Source organism: Athene cunicularia (assembly GCF_003259725.1).
Source record: "Athene cunicularia isolate RWA chromosome 2 unlocalized genomic scaffold, athCun1 chr2_part1, whole genome shotgun sequence".
Lineage (NCBI taxonomy): Eukaryota > Metazoa > Chordata > Aves > Strigiformes > Strigidae > Athene > Athene cunicularia.
Genome location: NW_020799095.1, coordinates 74,128,198 through 74,155,242, shown reverse-complemented (window position 1 = coordinate 74,155,242; position 27,045 = coordinate 74,128,198). Strand labels below are relative to the sequence as shown.

Genomic DNA, 27,045 nt, shown 5'->3' with positions numbered 1-27,045 from the left:
GGGTGTTAAATTTTTGTCTAGTGCTGCATGCATTTACTGAAGACACAGAAGATACACATGCATTTAGTAACAAGAAAGTTCTAAGCAAACTATATTAAACTCTTTGAACATCTGATACTGTCTTTGTCAGAACCAGGAAGTTTCTAAGTTCATGTGCCTCTGCATACTGCTATAGTAGCCTGTATTTAGAGCTGCAAAACAACTTGTTAATGTCAGTCTTCAGTTACATTTTTTAAAATTTTTACTTACATGTGAGAGTTTGAGAGGACTCTTTTTTTTTTTTTTCCAGTAGTCATAGAATAGGATTCCTCACAACCACTGCTTAAAAGGGTAGCAAATATTAATGTGGGTAGAACAAAGATAATAACATGGATCAGCATAGTTCATAATTGTGAGAAAGTAAGGTGCCACAATGTGGAAAGGAAACAATTTTAGTTTGCAGTTCTTCGTTCTTGACTTTTACTGCCTATACATACATTAACTGGTTTAACTGATACATCTCCCCATTCCTCCTCTGCTACAGGTTTAATTTCTAGAAGTACATGTTAACTACAAACCATACTTTGTGAGTCTGTAATACATGTCAAGTAAACAGTAAAATGATAGTTAAATCTTATTTGCTTAGGAAGTTTAGCCTACACATTTGGCAGTCTTATGTACGTTTTTACAAGTTGGAAAATGCACGCTTCTGAGTACAGTTGTCACATGCTGCACCAAAAAAGTGATTTTTTCCTCAGTTAGGAAGTATACTAACAAAGCTATAGACATAGTTAGAACCTTTTAATAGTAGACTACTGTAGTCTGGTAGTAGTGGACTTCTCTGAAGTATTCAGATTAATGTGTCAGTTGTCTAATTCTTTAAGCATTTTTTTCATAGACTAAGTGAATTATTTCAGAGTTACAAACTGTCTGATATTGTAGAGATATTAGGTGATTGCCACAGGTGGCATAGAGTAAAATTTACCTGTGGCCGATCTGTGTTGGTGAAATACTGATTACAGATGTTTTTTACTGGCAAAAGTACATCGCCTTTTCTCTTGTTTCCTTCATTGCTTTATTTAGGCTCTGGAATGGATTCATGACAATGGAGAGTTTTATTTATCTACACATACTTCCACTGGTTCCAGTATCCAGCACACTCAAGAGCTGTTAAAAGAACATGAAGAATTTCAGATCACAGCAAAGGTAACATAAATAAAATTACGTAAGATTTTAAAAAAAAAAAAAAAAAGAAAGAAAGAAACCCCAAATTCTCCACTCTCTTCCCCCCCCCAACCAACCCACAAATCAAAAACCCAACGATGTGTCCATCAAGATCTATTTACTTGCATTGGCTTTCTCTCTCTATTTCTGCTGGGAACAGAATACATCAAAAGATAAATCAGAAGGTAATCACTGTTCCATCAGGTCTATGTGCTTCTCAAGAAAAAATAGTAGTAAGATAGCTTAAAAATGTTTTTAAAAAAGCCTATGAACATTGCAGGACCTTTGATTTCCACTTTTATATCCTCCTGTCTGAGGATTATTGCATGTTCATTTAGGATATAAAATACAACAAGGCATTCAGCTGTGATTTAATTAGAAGATGGTAGAAAAATTAAAGCTTTACTTGTTAGGTTACTCATTTTATTGAAGTATTCTGTGATTCTGCTGTAACTTTTTTGAGCCATGGTAGCGTTATGTTACTCTGCATCTCTGGAGGCCTATACAGAGATGCACATGTCACTTGTGAGGCTTACCAGCTTTCACGTGTGAAAGACAGTCAACTAGTGTGTGACTGAAGTACCTTGAGCTTTATGTAGCTTTGTCTGTCTCTGTGTTTCGTTTTGTCACCTGTTCAGACTGTCACCTGTTTCTGCCCCTTGGCTCCCCCTTCTTCATAGAGAAATAGAGCCCAAGAAAGTAAGCAAATGTTCATTTGTCTGAAGGACCAACTCAGAAGACAAGAGACTTGGAGATGATCATGGGACATGTGGAAAGGGAGAAAAGAGAATCCAGAAAGAACAGAGATCAATTGTGCTTTTCAAACTTGGATTTTCTTCTTTCCGAGTTTGGCTCCTGCCTTTGTTCTGCTGGATCCCTTCCAGCAAGCAGAGCACCACTGTCCCCCTTGTTTCCTCTGTCAGTCAGCAGATGACGTGGGTGCCCCTTTTTGAAAGGATGTTGTTAGTGCCACTCCCTTGGCGTTTTGCTACCTGTTGGGAAGGATGTATTAGCCCTTTCTGATTCCTTAGAGAAAAGAAATGCTTGTGTGAGGGACCATTAGGAAAGAAAAAGAATTGGGGAAAAAGGAAAAACAAACAAACAAATCCCACCAACCCAACACTGTTGACTTTCCAAGTGACATAAAAGTCAAGTTTTTATTGACTGTTTTGCTTAACTGCCTGCTACCACTGGCCTGACAGTAAGTTTTGACATGGTGTCAGCGTGACAGAGAGAAGTGGAGATATAAACTCTTCCATTGTGAATGATTTATGATTTACATGAAAGAAAGCGAATAGTCTTAGGCACCTTGTTAATTGGGAAAAGCACTTAATTACAGATTTGGTGGTGACTACTTATTTTTAGTTTCTGCTGAACAACTGTGTGACAAGATGACATAATATAAAAAAGATCTAAAGAATATAGTCTTAATCCATTAAAGTGGAAAGCATATAACAAGATTTATCTCCATCTCAACATTTCAGTGATATCTAAAGGAGCTAGATTCTTGAGACTGTGAGCCAGGTCTACTACCAGTGCTTTAGTGGTAATGAACAAAATATCCATTTCGGCATCAGAACCCCTTTGTGTTGATGTGAGGAGAATACTCATGCTCTGAAAAGCTTGCCTAGCAGAATTTTAATCTGTGGGTTAGATATGGAGCACATTTTTGAAAGAAAAATAAACAACCTGCTTCTAGTCATGTAATAATAAAATTCAAGGAAACCTATATTCAACTTGTGCTGTTTTTATTAAGAAAAAGGTATCTGTTTAAAGGAGATCTGGGAAGAGAGAGGAGGAAGCTAATTCCTTTGATGGCTTCTCCAACTGCACTTAGTAGCAGGTTAAGCAAAATGACCCCCTTCATGACAGGTAGAGCTAGTAACTGTTCGATATTTTCCTGTTTTCATAGCAAACCAAAGAGAGGGTGAAGTTGTTGATACAGCTGGCTGATGGCTTTTGTGAAAAAGGGCATGCTCATGCAACAGAGATTAAAAAATGTGTCACAGCAGTGGATAAGAGGTACAGAGACTTTTCCCTGCGCATGGAGAAATACAGGACCTCTTTAGAGAAAGCTCTGGGTATTTCCTCTGATTCCAATAAATCGGTAAGAGAAAACTGAGTGTGATGACAGACAAAAAAGCTTTGCTTGCATTTAATTTAGCTATTTGTTTTCTCCTGCCTCTTTCCTTAATCAATTCTTCCTTTCTTTAATAAAGAGCAAAAGCTTGCAGCTGGATATAATCCCAGCCAGTGTCCCTGGGTCAGAGGTGAAACTGCGTGATGCTGCTCATGAACTTAATGAAGAAAAACGAAAATCCGCCCGCAGGAAAGAGTAATATACATTTATTTATTTTTAGTCAATGAGAATGCATAAATCAATCCTGATAATGAAACACCTGTCATGGCTTGTCTGGCAGTTTAGAAATTGGATAAATGTTGAAAAGAGTGATATTACTCAATAGTTCCTATTGCCTTTTATTCACATATTTAAATCTTAAACTTTCAAAACTATGTTAGACTTCTTAACATGCTTTTTTTTCTTTTTATAAATATGAAATAAGTGTGTAAGGGGAGGAGGGAGGATGGAGGACAACAGTTAAATGACTGTAGCTGTGAAAAGCATTTGAGAAAAAAATTCCATCTCCTTCCCCATTTCTTTTTGCACTGGTTAGTAATGTGAGGGATGTTACCTCTTATGTTTCTTTCATCTGTTGTCTCTCTTCACATTTTAGTTCTCATTTTTTCTTGCAGCAGTGGAAAAAGCAAAAGCTGATGAGGAGAAAGATGTATTCTGGTTATTATGCATTCATAATGATCTAACAGATTGAGATTTGATTATTCTTTCTGTTGTCACCTAAGGTTCATTATGGCTGAGCTAATTCAGACAGAAAAGGCTTACGTAAGAGACCTCCGAGAATGCATGGATGTAAGTGGTTTGGGTTTGTTTTTTTTTTTTAACTGATCTTTGAAGACAGGATTCATTCAGTTGCTCTCTGTTTCTTTCTGGTTTTAATAGCCGAGCATGATTGGTTTGTAGTCATAGGCCAAATTAAGTACCTTTTCTGCTATAAAGAAGAAGCTTGAAGTTACACCTGATAACAGCCACTTCAGAATTTATCCTATATGTTTTGCTTTTGTCAGTAATGAGTTTCAGCATTTGCTCCTTTCCCAATTCATAAAAGTGTGGGGTTTTTTGTTTTAGAGAGGGGAGGGGAAAAAGGAGGAGTTTACTTTATTTGCTTTGCCAGCAATAGAGAAGAGCTTGTGTTAATGCTCTCATTATCTGTATCACATGTTCTGCTACTCGCTGACTTTTTGAATAGAAATTCAGAGAGATTCCATGGAAAAGTGCCCACTAATTGTTATGCTGAAGCAAATAATATTCAGTGTTGGCTGTTGCACAAAGCATGAACTTTTAGACTGCAGACATGACCTTGATAAGGAATATCCTGAAGCATTAGAGATTGTCAAGAACACTTTGCATTTTAAATGATGATGTCTCAGGGACTGTATTAAATTGTCAGGTTTAGAATGTGGATTTCACTGTCAAAATCACTACGTATATTTGAAACAACAGGTACTGTCACAATTGGAGATGGTGATGCTGTGGGATCTTCCCCAGTTTCTCTCCAGGAATGTATGCTTACAGATATCTGGGTGCTTCTGTTCAGAGTTTATCATGACTTTTCATGTATCTTTTTTGTTCTGGGCAGACATATCTGTGGGAAATGACAAGCGGAGTTGAGGAGATTCCACCTGGTATTGTAAACAAAGAACACATTATCTTTGGAAACATGCAGGAAATCTATGAGTTCCACAATAAGTGAGTGACTTATCTTCCATTTCCATATTACTGCTAAATTCATATGATGACCTGAGGGATTTCCTAACGAAAATATTGTGCACATGAATAATGGATGCTTTACCATAAAAAAAATATCTAAAGGATTTCTTCTTGCATTGCTAAATTGTTTCAGTTGTTGCTTTTTGAAGCCAGGTGGGTACACAATTAGAAACTGTCTTTTTCAGAATTGGACATCTCTCAGTTTTTAAAAAATTATTTGAATACATTAAAATTTTGCTGTAGTTTTTCCAGTTCTAAAGAGATGGAAACCACTGAACTCAGTAGAATGCAGGTATAGCACAAAAATCAGTTCAAGACACTCATTCCTTCAGAACCCTCATTCCTGATTTCTAAATGCGACTGCTAGTGGGAAAGATTAGGGCTCCCTGCTCACTCGGGGCTCTTTGAAGCTTCTGTGGTAATGCCCTGCCATTGTTACATTTACTTGAGTACAGAGCATGAAAGAGGCTTGTCCACTACATTTCTTCTGAGTGGAGTACTTCCTAGGCAGTTCTGTATACAGAAGTCTTGTTCTGAATCTTCCCTCTTTGTTAATTCTTTGGTATTTGTATTGGGTTGTGATTCTTTTAAGTAATGAAATATACCTAACGTACTCCAGAACCTAATTTTACAGTTCTTTGTATGCTTTGTGGTAACTTGAGCATGTAAAAAGCAAGTCACCTTTTTTTTTTTCTTGAGACGGAGGCTAAACTTTTCTTGAAACTGAAACAGTAGGAAACCTTGATGGAAAACAGCAGTAGTTACTAAATTTTTGTGTATTCTCATGTGTTAACTCATGTCTGCTGGATATCAGAATTTATATTGAATTACAGTTTATATTAGTTCTGTTATTGCACATTTTTATCCATTCCTGTTATCTTTATTTCTTTAACTCATTCTGTTGGTATGAATTGCAGCACGTTTTGTAACTGCCTTTATTCACAAACAACAGATCAGCTGCTTTAATGAAAATGTTTCATGTTCCTCTGTACTATTTGTTTCTTTTCTATCTATAGTATATTTCTCAAGGAGCTGGAAAAATATGAACAGTTACCAGAAGATGTTGGACACTGCTTTGTCACTTGGGTAATGAAGTCAGACTTAACGTTTAGAAGTAACAAGGGAGATAGGAAGCATGAAGGGACAGATTCTTGATTTCAGGTCCCCTTTTAATTCATAAAATATGTAAAAATACCCCTTGCTTCAATTTGAGTAAAAATGCGAGTATCTTTAACTGGGAGAAAAATATTAAGGCACTGCTGTTAGATGGCAATGCTTAGCTGCTCTTGAAGTTTATGCAAGTTGCCTAAATGTACTTTAAGGTTTGATTTGGTATCTTTGTTTTAGCTACAAATAAACTACTTTTGCATACATTGCTATTGTTTTCAGTCTTACTTGTCTGATACATGTTCTTATGCTACCAGTTTGGAAAAATAATTCTGTATATTTTCTCAATTTCTTGAGAGACGAGGTATCTGATAACTGTAAAAACTTTGAGACAGAAATGATGCTCTCTGATAACCTGTGTAAATTTGCGTTTTGTTCTGCAGGCAGACAAATTCCAAATGTATGTTACTTATTGTAAAAATAAGCCAGATTCTACCCAGCTGATATTAGAACATGCAGGAGCATACTTTGACGTAAGTACTTTGTGTCCATCTTGAAAGTGTATGCTTTGGCAGTTTGATTCATGTACTTGCAGTTATGCTGAGTGCCTGATTTCTTAAGAAAATGCAAATTTCCCAGTACTAATTCTGCAATTTAGTGTCAGCTTAAGAAAATTAATATTGTATCTCATATGGTTAACTTATATTGTTCAGTTGGTCTCATAAAGCTGTCAAATCAAATGTAAAAAGTTGCTGTCACGTGTCAGAGCAGTTAAGAACTGGAAGCAGGTTCTGGCAGCAGTGGCTGAGACATGAATCTTCATCTCTCACAAGCACATTCTGCAAATCTTAAAATTTTGATGTGCTTGGTTTGTATTATACGTAATAAAGATGGAAATCTTTGTTAAATTTTTGGAGCACCCTCAAATTGTGTGTAGTGATAATTCAGTTGACTACCATTGTTGAGAGCTGCTAAACCAACCACCTTGTTCATTCAGTCACAAAGTTACTTGGTCTATGTGTAATATTCTGCTTAGGAAAGGACCAATATGTAGCAGCTGTTAGAAGTTTTATAAAGGAATTTCGGCCACACTGAATGAATTTTGGTTGAACATGTATGAAGATGATTCAGTTAGGGTGCTTTCTACCCCTTTTTTGTTTCCTTCTCCACTGTGCTGAGCCACTAGCTGTATAGTGACACCACAAATTTTTTTAGAGTTGTTAGTAGAAGTAGAGGGAAAGACATAATAAAAATCAAAGTCCCTGAAGTTCTTGGTCTTAATTTCAAAAGTCTATCACTGAGGAGATGGAGATTCTGAACATCGTAAGGTAAAGCCTTTCTGTGCCACCCCTAAAGTTTACAGTATTTGAAGAAAAGCAGGTAAATTACAGGAAAACAGGCAGATATGACCAAAAAAAATTCAAAGAAAAATTTAGTAAATACTATTGTAAAAAACAAAAACAAAAAAAAAAAAAAAAACCAGAAAAGGCTCTGCTAAAACTGTATTAGAAATAAATTCTTGCCACCACCTCCAAAGGAGCACCCTTTGATCCTCTGTTTTACCAGTGTATCCAGAGCTCTCTATCCCCTAATCCACCTAAAGTAGATTAGAAGTGGGAAGACCTAATTCTGTGAACAGGTAACTTCAGGAATTTCCATTGATGCCACCACTGGACCATGTAAAAATGTCATGTGTATCCTATCTTCAGAATTTCTGGTACTGTAATCATGGTTAGAAAGCACATAGATGCAGTGCCTAACTTGCTGTTTGAAAGTGTGTGATTAAAATATATCTGATACTGTGATAAATGGCAAATGCTGGCCATGGAGTTCAACCATGATCCGTACTTGAAATCTAGTATTTATCCCATCTAGTTCTGTTTTCCTCTTTTATTTTTGTAGAGGTCTTTTGTTTTTTGTTTGTTTGTAAGTGGCTGTTTTCTTTTTAAATGTTTGGTAACCTCTTTCCTTTAGTTAGAAAATATTATTTCGTGCTCCCCCTTGTGGGGGAAAATTATTTCCATGACCATTAACAGTTAAACTAGCAGATGGTGCTAAGAAACGTCCACCTCAGCCTTCCTGTGATAGTCTTGGCTGTTCCCTGGAACACTGAAATTAGTTTTCTTTTCTCTCTTGTAAGTAACAAAAGCAATAGAGATTTTAATTTTTTAAAAAGGGCATTGCCACATGTTTGGTATGCCTGATTGTTGCTATTTGTATTTAGGTTTGTTGAAATGCTTCACAGTCTTTTGTTTATGCGAAGTGAGTGGGCAGATGCACAACATAACTGTTTGCTGTGACTTGAATATCTTGTTATCATGTCTGTCTTTATTTCTCCTTGCTAAAATAATATTTGTAAATAATGTGTATTATTGCATAGCCCTCAAAGCAATCTATATCTGAGTGTTGGTGCTCACAGTCCTCAAATGTTTGCATTTTTCATGTAGGAGATACAGCAACGACATGGACTAGCCAACTCTATCTCCTCTTACCTTATCAAACCTGTCCAAAGGATAACAAAGTACCAGCTTCTTTTAAAGGTCAGTATTAATTTAAAGTTTTTTATCTGATTCTGCTGTTCTTAAAAAAGAAAAGCTCTTGCTGAAATCAAGAGGGCTGGTTTTTACTCTACATTCTGAGACTACAGCATCCTGGGCAGCCTCAAATATTGCTGCAATATTTTTTTAGGAGACCACTGAAAATGACAGAAGGCATAAATAAGAAACTTTTTGTCCAGGTTCCTGTAAATCCAAAAAGATACCTCTCTACAAATGTTTACTTAGAAAATAGAATTTGCATTTCCAGGGTAAAAAAGTAATTATTGGCCACATAGATGCATTTTTGTAATGGCTTCTGTAACAAATTTTGGCAAGCCATTAGCTATGTTTATGGTATTAAGGACTGTAAAATATATAATTTTAATCTTTTTATTTACATATATATAAAACTATAATATAAAATATGTACATGAATATATATATACACACTGAGTACCCATAGAGATGTTGCACAAACAGTTGTTACTTGTAATGTTGCCTGGAAATGCCAAGTAATAGTATCTGTTAAAATAAACAAAACTTGGAAACCTGTAGTTAGAGCTTTCACTTAGTGGACAGTGAGCAGCAGTGTTCTTGAACTGCACTAGGTCTCTGTTAGGTGGCATTGCTTGCTTTGTAATAATTGCCTGCAAAGGCACTGTAACTGATCTGTCTCTCCCCTTTTTACTTGAGAACTGCTATGAATGATTGTTTCTAAAATTCCTGAAAAACACTGAAGGGTATTTCAGGTCAAGGTGGATGAAAACAAGTCTGTCATTTTTAACTGAAACAAACGGTTTGCTTCCCCTTGTGAAAAGGTGCAATTTGATTAAGTTAGAACTTATAAAAATACTCTAGGCTGTGGTGTTTCAGAAATTTTGTGGTATTGATTTCAACAATTATTTTTTTAAAATTTAAACATACCTTAGCTGTTACATTGTTGAAGTGATGGGATAGATGGCTTTGCTCTGTAGTAAAATTGATTTATTTGGTGGTTCCTGTGTTTCCTTTTTCTACTTTTTTTTTCCCCTTTTCTATAAGAAGAGAGAGGTAAAATATGGAAGCATGGAGAGCTCAAAGCTTGAATGATAGCTGAAACATTTTACAGTTCTAGAAGTTCTGCTTGTTTTTCCAAATAGTATTAAAGCTGCTTGTCATCTGTGCCTCCTGGAGAATATTTATAGTTACACTCACTTTTCTGTGGAGTTGTCATGCAAAATTCAGGAGTGATGATGTAGTGGTTTGCTGTGATGGTAGTATTGGCAGTTAAATAAAAATAGTGTAATTATGATAATAATGGGAATCACCTGGCTTTGTCTTTAAAAAGGAAAAGGGAATTTAACCTGAGGAAATTAATCAAGTGAGCCTTTTGAATAACAGAAGGAACATAATATGTCCTTTTTTATCTTGATACTGTTCAAATACTTAAAGGATGTGAGGAAATTTAAGTATCAGCTAAGGTGCTGTTATGTTAATATCTGTGGGATGTTGAATGGGCAGGGAACTGCATTGCCCTAAATTCCACTATGTTTCAGCATATTCCATTCTCTAACTTCTGTCCATTAGTTAATGCTTGTTTGTATTCAAAAGTTTTGTCTGTAGGATGTTTTTAACTGGGTGAACACAGAATAGAGTAATTCATGGAATACTTAAAATGGAACAATGTAAATCCTGTTATCAGCAGTAGTACAGAGCAGGTCTTTGGTGCAGTGAAGCAGAAACTGACATGGGAGGAAGGGGTCCTTTTGTGCCCTACCGCTTTCCACCATCTTCATGACTTGGCAGCTGCATTGTTCTGGGCCTTGGTGTAGCACTGCATCCAATAGCTGTGTCTGTGCTTATCAGAAAAAATGTTGTCCTTAATGTAACTTTTAAAGATTTCTTACTAAGCAGATGACCTTGTTTAAATTAGAGGTGGTAAGCTGAAAGCTTGGGTTGCTCCTTGAAGAACAGATCATGATAAATACGAAGTATGCTGTCATGTCATTGGCAGAGTAAGAAGATTAAAAATATTTTTACATGCCAAAAATGGTTGTTTGTTAGAAATAGTATTTGTATATTGCCTCAGTGTAGAAACACATGACAGAGTATTCATGTCTGCTTATCTTTTGCAGGAGCTGCTCACATGCTGTGAAGAGGGTAAAGGTGAGATTAAGGATGGCCTGGAGGTAATGCTTAGTGTGCCAAAGCGAGCTAATGATGCCATGCACCTCAGCATGCTGGAAGGTAAGGATTCAAACTGGCTTTCCAGCTCAGTCATATGCTGTAGATTAAGTTTGATTAATAACTTTCTATATTACTACATGTTGAGAAGATCTGAAGAATGTGAACTTTTACTTATCTCTGGGTTTGTATTTTATATAACTTTTATTTGAGGGTATATAAAATACAGACTTATGTAGGAAAATGAACTGTGACAGACAACTAGGACAGTTTTGTTAATTTTTTTAATGTTCTTTCATCCTGATCTGCGACTGCAGATTTGAAAAATATGTAGACACTTCTCCTCTACTCACCTAAAATATAATAGGTGAGTGGTCAGATATGATAGCTTTGGCTACATTTTCCAACCAGCATTCTTAAATTCTTTATGAGATGCATAAGTGTATTAGAGGTGATTTTGCTGATTTATGCATCGAATATGTGTCTCCAAGAAGTTTGTCGTTTTCACATCTGTTTGCTGACTGTTCCATAGCAGACTTCTGGTTGCAATGAAATATATCTTCTGGCAGTAAAATGTCAGCATAAGCCAATTTAGGCTGAGCCTTAGCTAGAACAGCATAATCCTGTTCATGGCAGACAGTGAAGCTTGGATGTAATTGCTTCTATGTGCTTAGAACAGCTTTCTGCCAAAATCTGTCTTGTAATTGGCACATTATCATGTATGATGGTGCCATCATACATTTAGTAATAAAAGCAGTTTTCTTTGGCTTTTTTTTTTGAGCTAAAAGCAGGAGCTACCTTACCTTGCAGTTGCTGAATAAAGATTTATAGGTGCTTGTAGTTAATATTCCTTTTCTTCCTGTCTGTTTTCTAGTAGTAAAATGGAGCTTGTCATGGAATTTCCAGTATCAAGAAAGTTACTATAAAACTCGTCTTGGTTTGACATGTGATCCTTGATCATGGGAATGCTCAAAATCACCTCTCCTCCATGATTTTTAACAATAGTGATGTTGGTCAGTTTGCCAGATGGGTTCCAAATGCTTTGTTCAGGAGGCGGTGTTAGTATAAATGCTGACCAGCTTTGATAATAATCTTTTAACACTGGAAATACGACTTTGGAGAATATTCTAATCTTCTACATAAGTAGGTTTTGTAACAAATCTTGCATGTATTGTTGAGTCAGCCTATGTTAGACAAATATAGTGAGCGAGCACATTTCCTCTTTATGTCTCTGGAGGATTTTGAATGAACATCCTGAATCAACTTGTCTCTAATGCTCTCCATACTGTTGCCCTGTTTAGAACAGTGGGAACTGTTGTTTTCTCAAGAAGGATGGTGCTTTTCTGTTCAGAGAATATCGACAAGCAGTATCTATTTAAAATGCAGTTTAATACCACTCGGAAGAGTATGGTAGACTAATTTATCCTGCAGTGCTAAAGCTGCATATTAAACTGGGAGAACACTGTACCACCATAGTGAAAGTAAAATTGCTGATATTTTCAATCTTCACCTCTACGTTATGTCTCGAGATAAGTAAACCAGCTGATATTTCTTTATTGTGGACCAATGCTGGAATGCCTCAAAGGCAGGCTGATCACGAAGCAGCAGCTCCAAGCTGCCATCTTTTTTTCATCCCCTACTGGAACATGTTTGCATCCTTATTGTGTAGATGGTAGGGAAGGTGTATCACCAGAAAAGGTGGCATTTGGAAGCTTGCAGATGTCAGAACAACCTGCTGTGCTCTCTGTGTCCTTGCAAGTTGCTCACTTCCTACAGTGGCAGGAAGCTTAGAAATCATTTTCATCACAGAAGAAGTTATCAGAAGCTGACATAGACAGATCTGTCATTTGTTGGTGAAATACTGCCAGAGGAGTTGATAAACTTCTTAACAGTTGGATCTCTAAATTTAGATACAGACTTGAGCTACAGTTACATTTAGTATATTGCAATGTTGAAATCAAGTCTTGTTTTTATTGCTTCCTTGGAATCCCATCTTTTGCAACCTGTATTTGGGGTGGGGAAATCATATCAATAAGCAGAAGCTGTGCTTTTTAATGTCCTTGTATTATCAACTTTTCTTGGTGAACCTTTCCTCTCATGTTTTTTAGGCTTTGATGAAAATATAGAATCTCAGGGAGAGCTTATCCTTCAAGAATCCTTCCAAGTGTGGGACCCAAAAACTCTAATTCGAAAGGGAAGAGAGAGGCATCTTTTCCTTTTTGAGATGTCCTTGGTTTTCAGTAAAGAAGTGAAGGACTCCAGTGGAAGGAGCAAGTACATTTACAAGAGTAAATTGTTTGTAAGTATGAGAGAACAAGTGATCATATTTAGAAAGCTGTTTAGATTAGACTGCAACTAAGCTCAGATGATTTAAATGTGCCTGAAGTACTTGAACAACCATTCTATTGCACTGAAAGAACAGCCTTGGAATGTAGACTGAATCTTCTAATTTTGCTGCTTTGTCATGCTTTTGAGGAGAAAGAATAAGCAGAAAGCAACTACTGAAGGCTATATGTCAATCTTGGTGTGTCAGGACAAAGGAAAGTCAAGATTGGGCTGGACTGATTTTGTCTTAATTATGTGTATGATTTGCTGGTTCTTTAAGGCTTATTTGTATAAAGGAGAAAGATGGAAGGAGTTGACAAGCTGCCTTCATCTTGCTTGTTGTAGTAATATTCATGGTAAGGATTCATTTTGGTGGATATCCTACACATACTGATCTGGAAAGACAAGAACTCCTTGTTATGGAAAAGTTCCTTCCAGAACGTCTACTGAGACTAGTAGTCTTAAAATAATGCTTTGTAAATAAAATTACAGCTCTTATGGTCCACTGAAAGGATGTAAAGCATGGAAATGCTTTTCTTCCCATTAAAAACAAACAAACAAAACCAAAAGCCGCAACAAATTCCTTTCTTGCTTTCCTCGTTTGTAGCATGTATGCTTTGCAAAATGTGGCTGTGGATTTCATATCCTTACATTTCTGTCAATTGGATGACTTGGGTGAGAGCACTATTCACACTTGTAAACTTAGGTAGCCAGGTGAGAAGATGGTCTCCCATGGCTTGCTCTGCTTCTGTTGGAGGCAAGGTTAGCTTTTCTACCAGTCAGTTTAGAACAAGTACTTGAAATTATTTTACTTCTCAGAATCATGCTGTAAAAGACATTATTCTTCTATTGATCCTATTGGGATATATGACTAAGTGTTGATGATATAAATACTGAGCTGCTTCTCCCTGCTTCAGCTCCTTTTCCTTGTTCTTTCTCCCTTCCCACCTCTGTGTCCAAACTGGTAAAGCTGGTTGGTTCAAAACCCCTCTTTTTTCTGTATCTTACTTTTCATATTCTGTCACTTCATTTCCAACACTTGCTTTCCTTTCTGATATAAAGAAGCTAGCAGGTAACACAGCTGCAGCTCTTTTGTTTATCACACCTTTCTTTTGGTGCTTTCAAAAGCTTGAAATACAAAAAACTTCTGGTGTACTGGAGAGTAAAATCAGCTGCCAAGGCATTACATGGGGGAGGAGGCAGAGCTGAAAAACTGACTCTGTAAGCTTTTAATGTCAGTTCCTCTGGCAGGAATTTATTAATAGCCTTGAGTCCTAGAGAAGCTGCTGGAAATCTTGAAGACTCTTATTGTGCCTCATTTTTAAAATACAAGCATTCTTTTTGTCTTCATGTTCTGTTTAGCAAGGTATCTTGTACTGCAGCTTACTAATGTAGCAATTCTTATAGTTTGATCTTTGGAAAAGGCGCTCATACTGATGTTGAAAGCATGTGTGTTGATTTGAGCTAAAGATCTTTTTTGCACATTATCTTGTCTCATACCTCTGGAAGGTGGTTTTACAAAAATGAGGTCCTTCTCTTCTCTATGGGCATGATGACCATCATGGTTTCCACAGCACAGGATAGCCAATGGCAAAACTTGTATTACTGGAAAAATGTGTTAATGAACTCTTTTGGCAAGAAATAAAGTGTCTGAAAGCAAATTCAGAAGGAGGGCTATGGGAACAAGGCAAGAAGGTGTTACTTTGCCAGAACACTTTCCCAGTCACCAGTAACTGCAGTTCAGAGGGTTCCTCACCTGAATGTGGTTTCTGTGCATTCAGTAACCTGCTTTGGATTTCTCTTCTGTGAGCTTGTCTGTGGACCTCATGCAGACTTTTAGCATTTTGTCCTCTGCAAAGAGTTGTATTGCTCAGTTACCTGCTGGGCACAGGCCAACCTCCCTGTGCTGGGTTTTGAACCTGACTCCTTCCCACTAGTTTCACTTGATGCCTACCAGCATTGAAAGGGACATTGAACAGTGTATTGTCGGCTTTGCCACTGCTTATTGTACAGACCTCTACTGCATTGTCCCTTAGTTCTCCCTTGTAAAATTAATATTCGCAAGTGTACCAAGGCTTCTAAATTTTCTAGGCTTTAAAAAATAACATTAAAAATTGTATTCTCTTGCCTGTTCAGACTCTTTATATTGGACAGTGTAGTATTTTTTAATTTACATACTGTAATGTTGGTTTAAGTATTTTACAGGCTTTTTAACACACATAGGAGTTCTTGGTGAGTCAAGTTTAAAATGCATCACAGGCTTTTAAGTATTTCTGTGAAGAAGAGTCCATTTTATCAAAAAGAGATGACAAAACTGAAAGGATGGTTCTATTGTGTGTTTTTTTCTAATAAAAACCTGAACCAAACAGCAAAACAAGTTGGCATCCAAATGAGACAAAAAAATTACCTTTACTCAAGTACTGCATATCCAACATCTCTTGCAATGAATTATGTATGTGCTAGTGATGATGCATACTGAGGGGAAAAATACAGCTTCTAATAATTTAAGAATGCTTAGCAGCTGTCTTTTGGAGCGAGGGTTCTTGTAGCTTGAGCTATATTTCTTAGTTCATAATTTTTTTGGAGCAGAGCCTATATGAATTGTTCAACTGGAAGCCGATTCACATGACTGAGATGTTCCAGTTGGGAAAAGTGAAAGCGTTTTGGATGATAATTAGCTATTAAGGTCTGACATTAGAACATTTCCAAAGACTGATTGTTAATGTAGTTGTCCCACAAAATTCTCCAGGGAAACTGCATTTCTGAATGATTTAATCCATTTCAGAGTGAAGAAAACATACTAGCAAAGGCTTCCAAAGGCAGAAAAGAGATCAGAGTTTTAGAATATATCAAGAGATTTCTTAAGCATATCTTAGTTGGGAGAAAACATAAAAATCAATAAGTAGTGAGTGTTCCCTGGTGAAAAGTAACAAGGAGAAAAGCCAACACTTATTTTTACCAAACACCTATCTTCACAGTTATAAGGCTTTTAATGTCAAGTCAAAAATGTAAAATAAATCATTTGGTATTCAGATTATAAATGCTATTGTTTATTGTTACTTTAAAAGAAAATCTGTTTAGCTTGCAATTCTTCTTTTTTTGAAGAAACCTCACCACTTCCACCAGAATAAAGGATTCTCTCTAGCGTGTCAGTTAAGACTTAAGCTTCTAAAAATCACCTTAAATAGCAGAGCTCAATTATTTTAGAACATTAGCATCCCTTTGCAGCTTCTGAGAAAAAAAAATGCCATGCCATCCTAACAAGTTTTTCTTAATTCCAGACTTCTGAACTGGGTGTCACAGAACACGTAGAAGGAGATCCCTGCAAGTTTGCTCTATGGGTTGGAAGGACACCAACTTCAGACAACAAAATTGTTCTCAAGGTAATTTTAGCAGATGTGCTTGTACAGTCTATACTAAATCTTGTAGTTGTTGTTCATACTTGTTGAGAAGGCAACAAGTTATGACTTTTCCTGCTTTGAGAGGGACAGCTGCTGACAGAGAATTTTCCTTTGTGTGTGAAGGATGTGGTATGTATCTAACTTATTTGGCTTGACAGCAGAGAAGAATCTGTGTGGTCTAATGAAGGATTAAACAAATTTGCTTTCACAAATCAGAGCAGGAAGAGGTTTGATACCATGGACTTCTATAGCTTGAAGACTTCAGCCACTAGCTGACAGACCAACTGATATGCCACAGACAAATCATGCCATCAGTGTTACATTTTGTGCTCAAGTCATTACTGCTTGTTGGTGATGCTGTTTTTCATAGCCCATATTTTTATGCAGACATCGAAACACTCCATAAGATTTTATGTCTTTCTGTGGGCTACAAGTTTTTCTGAAGATACTTGCCTTTGGATGACAGTGCATGCAATGCCTATAAATTTTGTGTCTAGGGAACTTACAAGTGTTAGTAATGTTCTTTGCCTAGCTAGAAGAATGGCGAAATCAGTTCTTCCTGTGACTCTGGTATGTAACCTGGAACATACTGTTCTCAACTGGAGAACTTTTTTGTAATACCGCATGGAGCTAGTGGGTAATTTAACATTTTTTGAGACTGCATCAGCTTTGAAACTTTTATTTTGTTTCTCTTAGCTGTGTTGAGCTGAAAAAAAGTTAATCTTCTCATTTACAGGTTAATACACCTACTATTAAAGTTGTTTATATTTTTACATATATTTATATATATATATATATATATATGGTGACTACTCAATAATGCCACTTTAAAATGTCCACTTAAATTTACATGTTGCCACTCAGATTTATATGTTTTCCTAGGGAATTACAGGCTAAGAAGAGCTCACATTAGTTTTCTGCAAGGAAGTGAAATATAACATCACTGAATAATAAAACTTGTTCAGTCTTAATACTCCTGTAATTTCAGAGAAAGTGCGTTTCAGGCTGAAATGATCCTCCCAGGGTAGAACAGTATAAGGGGTTTTGTTTAAGGGCTCTCGACATAAGATCACTTTACTTTTCTTTACTTTGAGCATAGGATATTTAAATAACTTGCATGGTATATGAAGCTTTTAAATAATTTTGTTGATTTTTTCGTTTGTTTTCCAAGGTTGAAAACTAGCACTTCCTTAGCTCATTAGTATTATAAGTTCCACAAAAAAATAAATAGAAGATTTAACAAAATTTTGTGTTTGGCTTCTTTTCCTAAATTTTTTTGCCTGTAAAAGAAAACAGAAATCTTTTTCCTAACTGTTCATCTGTTCCTGCAACTTTCTCCATCCCTTTAGAATCTCTAGTTATTAAATATTTATAGTATATTAAATATTTGTAATATATTCAAAGCAAATTATTGCAGGAGACAGCAGTTAAGATAATAGGAAGTTATATATAATAATTTTTTTAGATCTGCAATAACATTTATATTTAATAGCATTTCAGGTACAGGGTTAAATTGGATTAAACAAATAGATTACAGGTTGGGCAGCTGTGTATCAATTCTTTTCCATGATATCTCAAAAATATAGATGATATGTTGCAGGCAGTTATAAAAATCAGCTTTCTGCTTACAGTTATGTTTCAAAATTGGGAAAAGTATTACATGAAATGTGTTGAAGAAGTATATGTGTTGCAGTATAAGTTAATTTTTCTTTCAATGTTAGTAGATTATTATATAGAGTTGACCTAAAGCATAGCATGTGTTTAAAATACCAGTGTTCAAGGTATTATTAATGGAATTCAGCCTACCCTGTCTCGCATAAGATGTGTGCAGGGCTTTAGCCTTCAAGTTATGAAAGAGGAATCTCAATCTAAAATAAAATGGTTTTAAAATTAACAATGTTAATAATGTTGAAAAGTATAAAGAAGTGTTGGCAATTCAAAATGAAGACAACTAGCTTGAATTTACTTTTCTCTGTTCAAGTTTTCAAAAATTATTCACAAACTGATTCTTTATGCCTTCCTCTTTGTGTTTATTAGCTAACTGTATGTGTGGATCTTCTCAGCTGTAATAGTCCATTGTGGGGGTTTTATTTCTTTTGCATATCAAAGGCATCCAGTATAGAGAATAAACAGGACTGGATCAAACACATCCGGGAAGTGATACAAGAAAGGACCATTCATCTGAAAGGAGCATTGAAAGAGCCGATCCACATCCCCAAAACCGCACCAACAACAAAACAGAAAGGAAGAAGGTAAGGAGTTTAAAATAATCGGAGATCTCTAAGTACACAACGGTGCTCTTTCCTCTGTAGTATTGAATTTCTAATGACTCAGTAAATTGGACAAAAGCAAGAATGATTTTGGCCAGCTTTATCTTGTAATTAATTTCCAGTTTCCTGCAATGCTGAATTTGTGATATTTCTGCTCGGAACAGTCCCTGACTTGTGTACATTCAACCATTACAGAACGGATTTGGAACTGCAGTACAGGATAGCTGTACATTTTCGATTTTTACAATTCTGCATGTGTTAGGTCCTTGGTTTCCTTTCATGGAGCTTAAAATGTGTGACTGAGTGTTCTTCTTGCCAGCTTTGGCTAAGTGGCTGTGCACGTTTCTTCACGTAGTTTTGGCTGATTGGTTGTTGCCTTAATTCTACATGATGTAGATTTTGAGCAAACAAATCTGTTCTCTTAAAGCACAGAACAAAGTATTAAGTGCTGAATATTTGATTTTTGCATGTTAGTTTGCCTGGCTGGTGTCCATTGCCACACTGTTTAGGTAACCCTTCTTTAGAGTTGCAAGTAGGGAACGAACACATTACAAACACAGTGCTAATATTGTAATGAAAACTGAATTATTTGCAGAGACGGCGAGGATCTGGACAGTCAGGGAGATGGTAGCAGCCAACCTGATACTATTTCAATTGCCTCACGAACCTCACAGAACACACTAGACAGTGATAAGGTAAGTTTCCCAGGTGTTGCTCTGTTCTGAGAGCAAATGTTTCATCCCTTAGTGTGAGCTAGCACCCAAGATTAGTCCTTAGTACCTTCAGACAGGAGGTGTGGAAATATTCGATCTCTTAAAAATAGCTGTATGCAACAGAGAAAGTTTCTTGATGCCAAGGAGGAGCAGGGGGTGATTATTTAAATCTAATAGGTCATGAAAGAATTGTTTGTTCCAAACTGAAACCATTTTGGTCTCCTCTCGTGCAGTTTGTTTAAAGATTTGACCCAATTTAAAAATAAAGTTTTATTTTACATAAAATTTGATACTCATGCACAGAATTTTTCTTGATGTCAGTCTCAGCCTTTCTTAAAGCATACCATCTGCTTTTTGTATTAGCTTGAGTTTGGTGGTTGCCATGTGCTTACTTTTGTGAAGGAAAAATACTATCATGGGTTAGAGAGTAAGAGTGTTTGCTTTCTGCATGAGAGCTGATAGAAATCACCATACTGAAGAGGAGTAACCCACAACACTGTCATATGATACTAGTGCTAGTGTTTCCTTTCTTCCATCTCTGCCTATAGATCCTGGCAGGGTTATTCCATAAGGATAACACAGCCACTTTCTCGTGGGTGGAAGAAAGATAGGCATTAAAAGAGTAAAAATTCTTACGAAATGTGCGTGTTACTTTGCAATTGAAAGAAGTTTTCTGGCAACTGAGAAGTGTTAGGATCTTGGAGGGTGGTAGAAAGGAATAATGGAAGTTTGTCAAACAGATGAATGAATAAAAGCACAGAAGCTGTGTAGCAAAATTACTTGAAAACACAGTTAGGGATTTCTGGCCTATTACCTCATTGGGTAAAATTCTTCTGATGAGCCATTCAAACTACATAAGTAAATAACCAGTATATCACAGGTCAACTAAGTGAATAGGTTTTCAGATTAATGTTTTGACAATTCCCGTTGTCATCTAAAAGAGAGTTAGTTTTCTATATTTTTGCATGTCACTTAAAACTGTATGATTTGATTTTTTCCTTGTAAAGAAGAGGAAGACAGAAGAAAAGTATGAAGTGCTCAGGGTTGCTCTTGCATTTGTCATAAATAGCCTATGTTTTGGCCTTGTGCATTTGTACTGAAGCTGGTCTGTAGTTTTGGTTGTGGTTTCTTCTAAGAATATCTGTGAGAAAAATGGTTGATTAGAGAAAAAAAAATAAAATCAATGGCTCTTGTTTTGCTCTTTTATTCTTTGCATTCTTACTTAGGTGTTTAGTGATTTACAGAAATTGTGTTGTATATACTAGCAAACGGTTTAGTTCATCTTGTCGAGGAGAGAGGGTAATATTTCATGCACCATGTGAGAATTGCTAAGAAAGTTGGCCAAGTGAAATGCCCTCAGGATTGTTTTCCAATGTGACATGAGGAAAAGTCTTACCAACAACCTGTTCAACAGGAGTTATAAGTTGAAAGAAAGAGGAATGAAAGGAAGGAGGAATGGAGAATTATTTTAAATATTTTCCTGACAAATTAAGTTTTAAATTTGGTTAAGTATTTTTGAGTTCTTAAATTAGTATATAAAGTTTTTGTTAGACTTTTCTTTGAGAAGAAAAACAAACTGAAAACTAGGGGACTCCCTAGAAGTTACTTGTGCTATGTATGTATTGTATGTCAAAGGAAGAAATTTACTTTTAAAAGTGTGTGAATTAACAGAGTAGTTTTGTTTAATGTTTCCGTTATATGTTTTGGTTTTTTAAATACATTTAGAGGAGAAAATTTTTTAGTCTGTTTAAAAATGCAAAATAAAAATTATTTAGTAATGGGCAGAAGGCCAATGAAATCTGTATGATATCTTCACACTCTTGCTGAATCTGAAGTAATCTCTCACTTTGTATGTTGAAAATTCATTAACTGCAGTACATTTGGGGTTTAAAGTTGACTGTTTTCTCAGCCTAGAAGCTTGAAGTATGTATGATTGTCTTACAGAGATGAAGTCAAACAGTTTTATGGATTTTAAGTGCTGTTGATGTTGTTAGCCAGATGGAGCCAGTGGAACTCCTCGGTTGAATTTGGAGCATGTTCCAAACTGAGCTGGGATTCCAAATTGAGAAACATTAAAAATATCAAGTAACTTAAATAGTGTTAATTAAGTGGTAGAAATGTTTTACACTCTATTACTTATTATGCTATCGCTGAACGTTTTTCTGTTCATGTGTATTCACTATTGTGATTGAGACACAAATACAAAACATGTCATTAATCAACAGCCAAGTTAAAACCATTCTCTTTTTTTCTCCAATTATATGTTCAGACAGATGATTCTTTTAAAATAAATGTTTTGGTTAGAAGTGATAAGCAGTTATACAGGATGAATATGAACAATTAAATCCTTTATCCAGAATGCAATATTCCTTCTCACTTCCTCAGAGATATACTTTGAAAGAGCTAAAAATCCTTAGCCTTGGTAGTAAGTGGTTGAGTATTGTCCAGATGAGCTTCTTTCCTTGCATCCTGTTTTCTGACATAATTGGAAGTGTCTTAACAATAGAGAATAACTTCATGATTAGCTCTTTTCTTCTCCACCCTGGCTTTTTGGGCTAGAATTCTAAGTTCTGATTGTTGGCTCCACTGTGGCATGTTGCTTTTCAGTAACAACTGGGATGATGCAATAGACCATATGTTTATAAAGCTGACATCCTTCCCAGCTTCATGTCATCTGAAAATGATACTGGAAGGCGGAATTAGAATTCAGAATTGTCTTGGCAAATGAGAGAAATTAATTGGCAAAATACCATGCAATTTAATAGGAACATTTGAGCTGATGTGAATAGGTGGAAATGGTTAACTACTAATGAAAACAGTGGGAGTATTGAACAGTTTTTGTGAACATAATCTAGAGCTATAAAGGCTCACAAGCTGTTTATTATTTTAACAGTGTGATGAAATTATTGGGGGGGAAGCAGCCCTATATTGGCTTGCAGAAATAGGATGCTGAGCTGCAGGACACAAAGTCTTCATTCTTTACTCAACACTCATAAGGTCTCTATTAATAGATACCTCATCCAGTTTTGAATACAGAATTTTAGCAAATTAGTGGTCCATTGGAAGAGTTCCAGGAGAAAGAAGGAGAAAAAAAAGTCTGATTAGATGTCTACCAAACATAACTTATGAGGCAAGATACAGAGTTGGGGCTAATGAGCCTAAAGAAAAAAGGCAGGAGGAAGAACTTCAGGTCTTCAAGGGTATAAAAAGCTACTATGCAGAGTTACAGAACAGTGTTTTACCCATATTTTAGAACAGTGTTTTACCCATATTTTAGAACAGTGTTTTACCCATATTTTAGAACAGTGTTTTACCCATATTTTAGAACAGTGTTTTACCCATATTTTAGAACAGTGTTTTACCCATATTTTCGAACAGTGTTTTACCCATATTTTCGAACAGTGTTTTACCCATATTTTCAGTGGATGGGATGAGATCAACTGACTTATCTTTAATAAAAGATTGCAATAGTATTTGTTTTCTTGTGGTTATGAAAATGTGAAGCCCTAGAGCAGAGTAATTGTGAAGGCTGGGGAATCTCCGTAACTGGAGATCTTTGAGAACAGTTTGGATAAATGTTAATCATGACTAATATAGAGGTAGTTAATCATGCTCTAGAGAAAGAAGTGGACTAGGTAACTTAAGATTCCTTTCCAGCCTTTTAATATCATGGGGTGTACCTTCCTATTGCAAGACATGTTAAATATATCCATAGTGCTGACCCATCTTGAAGTAAAGGAGGGTATAATGGAGTCCAGAGTGAAATACAGAATTTTTTGAGGGACATTTCTACTCCATTAAAACATCTCAGTTTTCTGAATGAGTGCTCTTATTGTACCCTTCTCAGTAAATATTTTGCCCTTCACCTTTCGCAGCATTCCTTCCATTCACCTTCTGTAGCTCTGCAGCCAGCATTTTAGGTGACTAACCAATAAAAGAGATTACATTTGGCCCATTCATTTCACTTTTCAACAGCTCCTAGCCTCAGAGCTTGATCTGATTTTAATGTTGCCTTTTGAATTTGGTCCAATGCATAGGAAGTGAATTGGGGAGGCTAGAGGAACAATGTAAGTCTGATAGGTCTTTTCATGCTTGTATTAGATGATCTGGTAGAAACATGAAATAATCCAAACTACAATTTTGGTAGCTGAGAAGATGAGAGGCTTTTAGAAGAGCTGTCATAGGGTGTTATCCTAAATAGTAGGAATCATGCTAGTTACTGTGGGTGGTCAGTGGAGCAATATTTTAAGAAATTGTCTTCTGTGCCCAGCTGGTAACACTTTGCACTGGTGTGTATGTGAACTTGTATTTCATTCTCATGCTTCTTTAAGCTTGTGTAAAGTACTTTGGAAAATAGAAAAAGGACTGAAGCAGCAGGAGACAACCAAGTATTTAGTTCTGCCAGCTGAGACTGCAGAAGAGAAAGGCTCCCACCAGTAGAAAAAATGCTAGTAAAAAACCAGACATGCCTCTGAGTGTATGCCTCTTTTGAGAGTCAGAAACTGAGTCTGTGCAGCTACCTGGTTAAAGCCAAATACTCTTATTTTGAGACAGAACTGTCTCTCCCATTTCTTTTCTCCCACAGTGCACTTGTTTTCATTTTAAAAGGGGAATTAAAGATTTTCATGCTTGAAATAATTGAAAAATCTCATTAGCTGCTCTCTTTCCTTTCCCTTCTCCTTAATGTAAAATTACTGTGGGACAGTAAATTTAATTTGCAGTCCTGAGAGAAGGTTATATGGCCTGATGTAAAGGCTGTTGTATGTAGCAAAACTCTTGTCACGGGTGAACCTCCCAGATACTGGTGGCAGATGAATTCTTGGTGTGGTGTCTCTGACTGCAGAAAACCTATGCTAGGAATGTATTTGGCTAGCAAGCATGTGTTACGGCTTTATTTTTTTTCTCTCTCTACAAGGGACAGTGATTAAAAGGCCTCAGAGAGATGAACATAGAGGGTTAACATTAATTTCAGCAACAGCATGACACTATGTGCCATGATAAGCTGTTTAATTAAACCTTGCACCTTTTTTAATCTGTGGTTCTATTTCTGTCTGGGTTTTGTTTCTCGACTTGTCTCTGCCTCTCCAGTTTCCATGTTTCAGCCATAGCCTTATTTATTTTTATCATGCTTGATTAATTCAGTTTACATAAAAGGTTTCTTGAGAAGGATGGATAAAGTATATAAAGCCCTTGTTCAGCCTAAATTTGGATTTAGATGGTTTGTAACTCTTTTCTCTTCAGTGCAGCTCAGTCTCCCAGCTCTGCTGTGCCTCTTGCTCTTCCTTTCAGCTAGCCTAGAGAGCCTCCTTGCCAAAGCTGACCCAGCAACAGTTGTTGAGCAATGCACTTAATCACAGACACTCCTTGCTGTCCAACTGCATTTAATCTCTGCAAAAGATGAAACTGCTTTCAGAAAATGTTGAGAGAAAATAAGCAATGAAACAAAGAGGAAAGCAGCATTTCCTAACCATTACTGTTACGGGAGGAAAGAAAGGTTGTTATCCCAAAGGAGTCTTGTCATCCCAAAGAAGTCTTGTAGGAGTCTTGTTATCCCAAAGGAGGGGAAAGTTGGTAAATGTTCTCTCGGTCAGGAAGGTTGCTAAATGTTCTCTGTAATGACACAGATGTGTGTTGGGCAGAGAACATCATAGTTTTGGGGGTGTTAGGCAGTAGTGGAGAACTCCTGCACTAAGTTGCATCTAACAGTGTTAGTGCATGGTTGGGGATGGTGTGGAACAAACAATTGCATACAGGAAGTGTCTTACACACTGTACTGAAGTGTGATTGAATATCGAATTTCAGTGAAATACTAACCAGCTAGGATATCTGATTCCCACACAGTCTGAAAGAGTAGGATTTTTTTTTTTTTACTTTAATAGTTTCTGACATAGCCACTGACAGCCTTTGTTTGCTTTTTTCCTTTAGCTTAATACTACATAAAATACTTAGTGAACATAAAATCTGAATTTTTATATTTTTAATTAGGGGATGGAGAAGAAAGAACATCTATATTAAAGCCAAAAACATGTGGCCATTACACTGGTCACAAAATATATGTAAATCTCTATTTGTAGCAAGTGAAGAGTCAAGAAAGCAAGCAGAGCACCAAAGCTATGCTCCCATAGGTATTTAGGAGAAAATACGAAGACTAGATGCAGTTTCTGGCAAGTTTCAGCTTGTTTACTGTCTTGGAGCTTGCACTGATTGGGATACGGACTCTCCTGAGAAAAATTGGTCTGCATTGGACACCCTGTGAAGTCATACTTCATTAGCTTTTTTGTTAGTCCCCATCAGGCATACAGATGGTTTCAATTGTTTCTGAGTTTGTCTAAGAAGGCTATAACACAAATCAATACCAGAAAACAAGGGAAAGCTCTTTACTTTTTTCCCCTTTGGCATAGTTTTGCATGGACTTAAAACTAATGTAAAATAAGGAAAGAGTGTAAAGGAACGGGAAACTTCTTAATGAGGGAAGAGGTAGCATGTTTTGAAGATGTACCCTCCCCCTGTAATTTGTGTATTGGGGCTGTCCGGAGAGATGTAGTAGAAGCAATATGATTAATTTTTAGCCTGGATCTAAATGGGTGCAACCTGATCTATCTTCCTTAAACACTAGACGTATGAGGTTTTTCTGCCCTTCTTGGCCTCTGTATTCCCCCAAGAAAACTTACTTGTATGCACACACAAGCAAGGGTAGCCAATGAGATTAGCTGGCAGATACCATGGGAAAGCTCTGGAGTTACTGCAGACCATCTGCTAGGAGTTGCATTCTGCTGTTTGTTGCAGGCTAGAGGAAGAGAAGGTTGGAATTAGCCTTGGAGTTCTTACTGGGGTTTTGCTGGTTTTGTCTGTTGCTCTAAAATTCTTGCTTGATAACAAATAATTTTAGCCTAGAAAAGTTTTTATCTAGTGCTTCAGTTCTAGGCTTGTAATGAAAACTAATTAAGAAGTAACAATTCAGTCTCTTACCTCCTTTTCCTAAAGCTCATGGGATGTAGCTGGCAGCCATGTAAGAGCCTGAATGTAGCAGTCAAAAATAATGTGGCAGGAATCATGCAGTATGTTGGTGTAGCACATGTTTCTGTTATTTGCTGCAGTTGGAACTCTTACAGAGTATATGTCCTCCTTTGTCAGCATAGAGTATTGCAGGATTACCTTGCTGAGTTGAGTTTACTGGCTTGGTCCAAAATGACTGAATTCACAGAAGTTACATGCTAGCTGAGATCTGATATGAATGTTGCACTGAAGCAGCCTGAGCTATAGAAATACACACTAAAAATAGCTTGGAATGCCACTGTCATATGGAAGGAAAAGGAATTCCCAGGATGTTTGCTTTAGTTGGATGGGTTCTCTGGCACTGAGCAATCTTGGGACTTTTGCAAAGTTCAGATGATGATTTTAATTTCACATCAAAGCAGGTGAAACAATCAAAGAGAAGAAATTTAAGCTTAGGCAAAGTAATTCTAATGAAGTGTTTCT

The 27,045-nt window shown here is 36.5% G+C and overlaps 1 protein-coding gene across 2 annotated transcripts in view; it reads left to right on the top strand.

The window, feature by feature from the left end:
* The window catches only part of TRIO (trio Rho guanine nucleotide exchange factor), a 198,004-nt gene that overhangs the window by 101,278 nt on the left and 69,681 nt on the right, over positions 1 to 27,045 (top strand). For both annotated transcript variants that reach the window (XM_026841539.1, XM_026841540.1), the window contains exons 21-33: positions 1,063 to 1,185; positions 3,116 to 3,310; positions 3,423 to 3,538; positions 4,066 to 4,132; positions 4,920 to 5,029; positions 6,067 to 6,136; positions 6,601 to 6,690; positions 8,605 to 8,697; positions 10,809 to 10,920; positions 12,966 to 13,156; positions 16,464 to 16,565; positions 18,693 to 18,835; positions 19,449 to 19,548. In XM_026841539.1, the coding sequence (XP_026697340.1) occupies positions 1,063 to 1,185; positions 3,116 to 3,310; positions 3,423 to 3,538; positions 4,066 to 4,132; positions 4,920 to 5,029; positions 6,067 to 6,136; positions 6,601 to 6,690; positions 8,605 to 8,697; positions 10,809 to 10,920; positions 12,966 to 13,156; positions 16,464 to 16,565; positions 18,693 to 18,835; positions 19,449 to 19,548 (1,512 nt within the window). The remainder of the gene's footprint in view (positions 1 to 1,062; positions 1,186 to 3,115; positions 3,311 to 3,422; positions 3,539 to 4,065; positions 4,133 to 4,919; positions 5,030 to 6,066; positions 6,137 to 6,600; positions 6,691 to 8,604; positions 8,698 to 10,808; positions 10,921 to 12,965; positions 13,157 to 16,463; positions 16,566 to 18,692; positions 18,836 to 19,448; positions 19,549 to 27,045) is intronic.